Consider the following 8,572-nt stretch of genomic DNA (forward strand, 5'->3'; position numbering starts at 1 on the left):
ACGTTTTAACTTGTGTCCGCTTTGCAAAAAAAAAATTGCAAGCGTACCCACTTTTTCGCGTAACTTCAGCATACGGGGCCGAAGTAGCAAAGACAATCACGCAAAACTTCATCATTCTAGTAGATGGGCATGAAGTAGAAAATGCAATATGCTGAAGTTTTTGTCCTGGATAAGTTTTTAAAAAAACTTCAGCAGAAGATGCTGAAGTTATTTAGTTCATTTGTAAAAACTTCAGTAACTGGATTCATTAGTTTTGTCATAAAGCTTTTTTAAAAACTTCACCAGAAGATGCTGAAGTTATTTAGTTCATTTGTAAAAACTTCAGCACTAAATAAGCTGAAGTTTGTTTTGTCCTCGATAAGCTTTTTCAAAAATTTCAGCAGAAGATGCTGAAGTTATTTAGTTCATTTGTAAAAACTTCAGCACTATATAAGCTGAAGTTTTTGAAAAAGTTTATATAGTTTTTGACCCATACAATCACTATATTGGATCTTTGTTTTTTTTTCTTCTTTCTAAACGTTTTTATGGAGCAAATCAGTAATTACATTAGAAAAAAGGTGTCTTCAGTGGAAATAAATCGTGCAACTTATGTTAATTGATTCATTGTTATTGATAAGTCGTAAAAATGAAGACTAGATGCTAACATGTGTTATCGTACCGAAATCTTAAGAAAACGAAGGAGGAGAAGGAAGAGGAGAAAGGGGGCTGAAATTGTTTAAAAAATAGGTACAAGTTAAATTTTTTTTAAAAAAATAGGTATAAATTAAATGGAGGCCGTGCATTTTTTACAATAAAATCGGAATCAGTCGTGGCTAAAAGCGAAAAGGCGCATTAATTATAAAATTTCCAGTAATACATACAGCCTAAGATTCGAAAGGACACAATCATCGCAATAGTGGGTCCCTTTCTCCCTCTTCTTCTCCATTTAAATAACTAGTATTAGTACCCGTGCGGATACGCGGATACTAATCATGTCAAATATTTAAATTTTTTGAATTGTTTGTAAATAATCTTAAAATTTATACTTTCTCAGTAAATATAAATAATCATTGGATATTAACTACATTAAAAAAATTAATCATTTCTTCTATTTTTCTTTTTTTGATACCATTCTTGCCGGTGTCATTAGATCCTAAAAATAGTCAGAAAGCAAAATAATAACTCATATTTATGAAAAAATAATCAAATGTTGAGACAATGAATAACTCTTTGGATAAGACTTAACTCTTTTACTATTACTTAAACTCTTATTTGGTATGTTGATATCTTTTAAAAAATATTTCTTTCTTAAAATTTCAGTTTCCAAAATATTATTTTTCAATAATAATTATTTTTATAATAATATAATTGAAAATATTATTCTTAATTCAAAACTCATTTTAATTGGCTATCTAAAAATATAAAAAATTCTTTAGCTAGTGAATTTTTTTACTCTATTTTGATATTTGACATTAACCATGTTAAATATCTGAGTTATTTGAATTATATGTAAATAACCTTAACATTTAAACCTTCAAAAATAATTATAGATAATCGTCAGATATTAATTAAGAAACACTACATGAAAAAAGACTAACATTTTTTCAAATCTCGTAGTGATAATTTTATTTTTGCACTATTCTCATAGGTGTCATTGGAATCGAAAAATAGTCACAAAGTGAAATAATAACTCATATTTATAGCAAAGCACAAAAGTTGACACGATATAAACGATTCTTTGATTACGACGTGACTCTTATAGTATGACTTAACTCTTATTTGGTATGATTTTATCTTTCAAAAAATATTTCTATTTTGAAATTTCAATTTCTTAAACTTTATATATATTATAATAATGATTATCTTTATAATGATGCAAGTGAAGATATTACCCTTAATTTAAAATTCAAAGTACAGTAGAGAAAGTCACCGCGCGAAAGACACATCTCTAGTAATATACATTTGTAAACATTGATGCAAGTGAAGATGTTGACCTGTGTTATCGTACTGAAAATGTCTTAAAAAAATAAGGAGGAGAAGGAGGGGGAGAAAGAGAGCTAAAATTATTTAAGAAGTGAATACAAGTTAAAAAATTTTTAAAAAATGGGTATAGATTAAATGGAGGCGACCAAATAAGGCGCCCCGTGCAATTTTTTACGGTTAATTAATTAATTAAGTACAACTTTCTGAAGAAAAAAAAATAGTACGTATATATATTAGTTACTGAACTGTATTTGCACGAACTCTTTTATGTTCTTTTCCTTTTTAACCTTTTCCCCTCACAAAATTAAGAGAAAAATATTACAATTATGCCACCAGGATTTAAAAGAACATTGAATTTAAATTTATGACCAATATAAAGCACAAAAAAAAGAGGAAAATCAATCAGACTGACCTGTACAGATATACATAACTTGTTTTTAAATTATCCTAAATGACGAAATATAGTAATACTACATATGTTGAATTGGAAGATATTTTATATTAATAAAAGTTAGAGAAGAAAAACATAATTTTTAATATATTAAAAATTTATTTTTGTAAATTTATTTATGAGTCTTTTGTGGTTATAAATCATTACAAGTAAAATAAAAAATAATTTTTTTCAAATATAATAAAATATCATATGTTTTAATATGGATCTCTTCCTTGAGTAATTGCCTACATTTTTTTTGGGGGTTGGTTTACTTGGAAAAATCAAGCTCTGATTAACTGACAAAATAGACACAAATCTAGCCAGGTCATCACAATTAAATCAATCAACGGTGATTATGAGTCTAACGTGTTTTTAAAGACCAGTCTCTATCTGTGATTACACCCAAACTATAAATTCACCTTATAATTTCATTTCATCTGTCCTTTTATCGCTCGAATCGATCCTCTCCTCTCTGATCCCTTTATCAAATTCCTTTCTCGAACTTTCCTTTGTCAGTTTTCGAATTAGTTGTAAATTAGACTCTGATTTTGTGCTTCATTTTCAGAAGCGTTCAATTGTTTAATTATTTGAGCGCGAGAATTTGGTGCTGAATTGCGCCGTGTTTTAAAATCTTTTGGAACTGTGATTTTCATTTGTGTGCGCTTCATTTCCTTTTCCGTAATTCGAGTTTTAGCGAAACAAAAGTGGGAGAAAATATTGTGGTTTTCTTTTTAGCAAAAACGCTGTTGCTGAAGAATCTGCAGCAGTTTGAGTTTTTGCTAAATCATAATCTGAGATCTGATTGAATTTGAATTTTCAGTGCTTCTCTAAGCTCAATTCGACGCCGTTTTGACTGCAATTTTGATCGGTAAAGTTTTGATATCTTCATTCATTTTTATTTAATTTTTTTGTTTTTCTTTTTGTTGTTTTTAGTTTATGATTGTGCGTTGCTTATATCCAAATGGTCATTAAAATGAAAAAAATAAAGAATATATATAGGAGTTTGTAGAGTTTAATTCATGTGGCCAGTGTTGATCTTGGCTTGTGACTTTCTCACTTTTCTATTTTTTTCTATCCCCACGCGCCTATGTAAGCACGTAATTCTCTTAGCTGGATTTTTACGCTTCTATATTATATGTGTATATGATTTTTTTTTTTTTTTTTTTGTTGAGAATTTGTTAATTTTGTGATCTGAGAATGGTTGTGTTTTTGGTTTGTAGCAGGGAGTGGTCTATTTTGATGTAAGGTTGTCAAAGATTGTAGCCTGGAAGTTCAGTTGATTAAAAAGAGGAAAACTTATAGATTGTGAAAATTTTCACAAGTATTCTGGTGAATTGAATTCCTTCGAAAATGGCTTTCGACATTGGGATGCTGCTGGGAAATATTATGAACAGGTTATCAACTTCTGATCATCAATCGGTGGTGTCAATAAACTTATTTGTTGCACTTATCTGCGCATGTATCGTGGTCGGTCATTTGTTGGAGGAAAATAGATGGATGAATGAGTCCATAACTGCCCTCGTGATTGTGAGTTCATTTTTGTTAATATCAATTTTTTTGTGCTGGAAAGCTTTTCTGTGATTGAAAATAAACTGATCTTAGTATATTTGTCTATGGCTTCACCTTTGGATGACAGGGTCTTTGCACTGGAGTTGTCATTCTACTAATAAGTGGTGGGAAGAACTCTCGTATTTTAGTGTTCAGCGAAGATCTTTTCTTCATTTACCTTCTTCCACCGATCATTTTTAATGCTGGGTAGGTTTTGCATTTAAAAGTATTTGACCTTTCCTGAGAACAAGATGTTACTTGTGCAGTCTATTATAATGTTTCTACAGCGATTACAATGAACGACAATAACTACTTAAAGACTGCTTGGATGTAACTAATGCATTTTCATTAAAAGCTTAGGGTCCAAAATGCTGTACCTTTTAGCATTGCTTGATGTACATTTTCAGTTATGTCTTATTGGGTTGCTTTTCCATCTCTATCAGATAAATGAAATAGAAATTCTTCTGTTTCTGGGATAATGTCAGCTGTTTGTTTCTGATAAAAAGAAATAGCTGGTTGATAACTAATACATTTTTCATTAAAAGCTTAGGGTCCAAAATGCTGTACCTTTTAGCATTGCTTGATGTACATTTTCAGTTATGTCTTATTGGGTTACTTTTCCATCTCTATCAGATAAATGAACTAGAAATTCTTCTGTTTCTGGGATAAAGTCAGCTGTTTGTTTCTGATAGAAAGAAATCGCTGGTTGAATCAATAACTAGTTGCTAAAATGCTGACTTTCTTGGGTTCCATATGTTTGATAAACTTCTTAAGCCATTCATAGGTTCTCATGTGGAGCTTACTAACTTCTTAATCGAAGGTTTTCTTTCCTATATTAGGGTTGGTTCTTAGAGCTTGTCAGGTTTTCTATCAGTTCAAGAAATTTTACCTAGCAAATTTCTGAGCTCTAATCAACTGATTTTAAGCTTTTGTCTAGTACGACGGAAATCATTTTCGAGGAAAATGCTTTCCATGAGGAAGTTATTTTCTAGTGTTTGGTTGCTAGAAATGATAGGCGGAAATCATTTTCCATCGAACCATCTCGATTTTTAACTTCATGCTACTTGCTTAAAGTAACACTTAGACATTGTTACTGATGTGTAGTACTCAAAAGTTTCATTAAAACATTCTCGAATTTGCTAATATTTCTATTAATATTGAATATATATTTTTGACGAAAGCTATTTTCCACCACCAACTAAACACCAAAGAACACTTTCCAGAAAATATACTTATTGGATAACAGTTTTTAGGAAAACATTTTCCATGAAAAATGGCTTCGGTCATGCCGAAAACCTAATGCTTCTTTCATTACGATGTTGAAGTTCTTGTGGTCTTGTGAACTCATTGACTTTTAAAAGGCAAGCTACTCAGTAGCATACTAGCATGTGATATTTGTTTAATTTGACTAGGTTTTAAATTGTTCAAAAGTATCGCGATGAGTTAATTTTCTCCATATTACTCTATTCCTCAGGTTCCAGGTGAAAAAGAAATCATTCTTCCGCAATTTCAGCACCATCATGCTTTTTGGAGCAGTTGGCACCTTGATATCATTCATTATCATATCATTTGGTGTGTATTTCTATCCTTTCCATCTTCTGTTTTTCATTTCCCAATGTAGGAAGCTTCATGGAACTTTTTACACTCATGATTCAGCCATTAGTAATAATGTCTATTTTCATGATCAGGTGCCATTGGCATTTTCAAGAAAATGAACATTGGAGACCTTGATATTGGAGATTACCTTGGTACTTCTTGCCTTCTCCTCTATGTTATTTATTTTCGAAATTGTGATTGATAACTTCTCTGCTTGTCTCTCATCTATCTCTTTTCCTTTCCAGCAATTGGAGCAATCTTCTCTGCAACGGATTCTGTTTGCACCTTACAAGTAAGTATAAGTCGTACTTACCCAATAAAAAAACTATTAAGTCGTAGCATTTTAGGCTGGTCAAAGTTGCTGGCACTCTAACTAATCAGGCATTTTCTATTTGGAAATGTGTAGGTGCTTAGTCAGGATGACACACCCTTATTGTACAGTCTAGTGTTTGGGGAAGGTGTTGTGAATGATGCCACATCTGTGGTTCTGTTCAATGCTGTCCAGAACTTTGACTTATCTCATATCAACACAAGCAAAGCTCTGCAATTAGTTGGAAACTTTCTGTACTTGTTTGCTTCAAGCACCATCTTAGGGGTTGTTGTGAGTCTCTCTCTCTCTCTCTCTCTCTCTCTCTCTCTCTCTGCATGTGCACATGCATTGCACTATTGACACAAGACTGACATTTGATTATTTCCCTGGTGCAGGCTGGTCTACTGAGCGCCTATATAATTAAAAAACTCTACTTTGGAAGGTTCGTGTGTATTTATTTTTACAAATAAATATTTCCTTTGTATGCTCTTGCTAGGTAGTTGCAATTGGCAAATATTTGGATATGCATATTTGTCCTGAAGTTGGTAACCGGGGCTTGTGGGAAAGACTAGTCAAGAGAATTGGCTACCGGTGCCTTCTTAGAAATTTGTGTTCTGTTATATTGCACAATTTTAAGCTTACATGAGAGATGGGAAAGATATTGTCTTCTAATAATGGGCTTTGATGACTTCTTGATGAACTCCAGGCACTCCACTGATCGTGAGGTTGCTATAATGATACTCATGGCTTATCTGTCATACCTGCTTGCTGAAGTAAGTTTCTTGACTAAGTGGGTTGCTAACCTTTCTCTCTTTCTATAAGAAAATTGAATCACTTCCTTTCTTGGAGATGTTTATTTTTAGATATAGTTATATAGCATACTGAAAGTCTGAAGCTACGATGATTGCAGTTATTCTATTTAAGTGCAATCCTCACTGTGTTTTTCTGTGGCATCGTGATGTCTCACTACACCTGGCATAATGTGACTGAGAGCTCAAGAGTGACCACCAAGTATGTCATACAGTTTTTAGAACCATATTTGTGGAGTGTATTCAATTGCTCCTCTTTTTGCATAAGATGGTTCACTTCTAACATTCTCTTCAACTGTTTCCCAGGCACGCTTTTGCTACATTGTCATTTATTGCTGAGATATTCATATTCCTTTATGTTGGTATGGATGCTTTGGACATCGAGAAGTGGAAATTTGTAAGCGACAGGTGAAGTTTCTATGTCATTGAAGTTCATCATATACTATTGATTATATGTAAGTGGCAAAAGCTTTAAACATGATTGATGGTTTTCTTTTTCCAATTTATTTCCAGCCCTGGTATATCAGTTCAGGTTAGCTCAATACTGTTGGGTCTTGTTATGGTTGGAAGGGCAGCCTTTGTTTTCCCCTTGTCATTTTTGTCCAACTTGACCAAGAAGTCTCCAGAGGAGAAGATTGGCTTTAACAAGCAAGTATGTGTTAATAACTGTTGTTACGCTAAGCCCCTCAAGTCATATGGCCTCTCATTTTATCCCTTTGCTGATTTTGCAGATTGTAATATGGTGGGCTGGACTTATGCGAGGTGCTGTTTCAGTGGCTCTGGCTTATAATCAGGTAAAATACTAGCATCTGATATTACTCTGGTATCAAATTTGGTGGTTCTCTTTTCACGTTGCATATATAGTATTAAGACAATTTTCCGACTGATTACTTAATTTTATGCTTGCAGTTTACCAGAGGAGGTCATACTCAGTTACGTGGTAATGCAATAATGATCACGAGTACCATCACTGTTGTCCTTTTCAGCACAGGGGTAAGATATCTTAACTTTCTGTATACATTTGACATGCATGAAGTAGTGAAACATACACCAAAAGGTGCGCATTCATGGTCCCAAAACCGAAACATTTAGAAGGATTTTTAACGTACTGTTTTTGGCCTTTCCAGGTGTTTGGGTTGATGACAAAACCTTTAATTAGATTTATGCTACCCTCACCAAAACACTTGACCAGAATGATCTCTTCTGAACCGACGACCCCAAAATCCTTCATTGTGCCACTTCTTGACAGTGCACAAGACTCAGAAGCTGATCTGGGCCAACATATACCCCGTCCCAACAGTTTGCGGATGCTCCTATCAACCCCATCTCACACTGTGCATCGTTACTGGAGAAAATTTGACAATGCGTTCATGCGTCCCGTTTTCGGTGGACGAGGTTTTGTACCTTTTGTTCCAGGATCACCGACTGAACCAAGTGATCATTAATCGCACTGATGGAAGTGCAGATTGTACGTTTCAGCCTTGGAGAGGGAAGGTGGCAGCTTTTTGGGTTTGAGGTTTTGTTTTATGTCAATATCTTTTGAGTGTTTTCATGTGGTTAAAAAGGGGTTGTCTAGTTTATAGGTTGCAAATAAGTATATTCATTTTGGTGATCATGTTTTCAGCTCAGTTCTCGCTTTTGGTCATTGCTGACAATTTCTGTGGGGAATTCCTAGAGGTTTTCCCCGTTACAATTTTTTCTTTTTTGATAATTTATCAAAACACCAAATAGGTGTATATTCTGTAAGCTTTGTGGCATAGTTAGCTTAATTATCTTGTAAAATTTCCTACAGGTTAGAGATTTGTTTTTTATATGTAGATTTCACATGGTTGTAACGTTCCCATTGTAGAGAAAAGACTGATACCAAATTCCTGTTGAGCTTCGTCAGTGCACTAATGTTTAAAAAAATCTTTC

General features: G+C 33.3%; 1 protein-coding gene across 2 annotated transcripts; it reads left to right on the top strand.

Moving 5' to 3' along the window:
* Positions 1-2,818: 2,818 nt before the first annotated feature.
* LOC107808863 (sodium/hydrogen exchanger 1) lies at positions 2,819-8,283 on the top strand. Of its 2 annotated transcripts, none has more exons than XM_016633425.2 (15): positions 2,819-3,263; positions 3,619-3,922; positions 4,032-4,150; positions 5,418-5,515; positions 5,632-5,691; positions 5,785-5,831; positions 5,946-6,140; positions 6,245-6,291; positions 6,556-6,622; positions 6,760-6,860; positions 6,965-7,066; positions 7,172-7,310; positions 7,390-7,452; positions 7,568-7,651; positions 7,786-8,283. In XM_016633425.2, the coding sequence occupies exons 2-15, from the start codon at positions 3,746-3,748 to the stop codon at positions 8,101-8,103; spliced, it is 1,617 nt and encodes a 538-aa protein (XP_016488911.1). In that variant the 5' UTR covers positions 2,819-3,263; positions 3,619-3,745; the 3' UTR covers positions 8,104-8,283. The 2 variants fall into 2 exon arrangements, with proteins under 2 accessions (XP_016488911.1, XP_016488912.1); XM_016633426.2 differs by having other exon boundaries at positions 2,834-3,263; positions 3,616-3,922.
* Positions 8,284-8,572: the final 289 nt, after the last annotated feature.

The sequence above is a fragment of the Nicotiana tabacum genome, chromosome 7 (genome assembly GCF_000715075.1).
Source record: "Nicotiana tabacum cultivar K326 chromosome 7, ASM71507v2, whole genome shotgun sequence".
Classification (NCBI taxonomy): Eukaryota; Viridiplantae; Streptophyta; class Magnoliopsida; order Solanales; family Solanaceae; genus Nicotiana; species Nicotiana tabacum.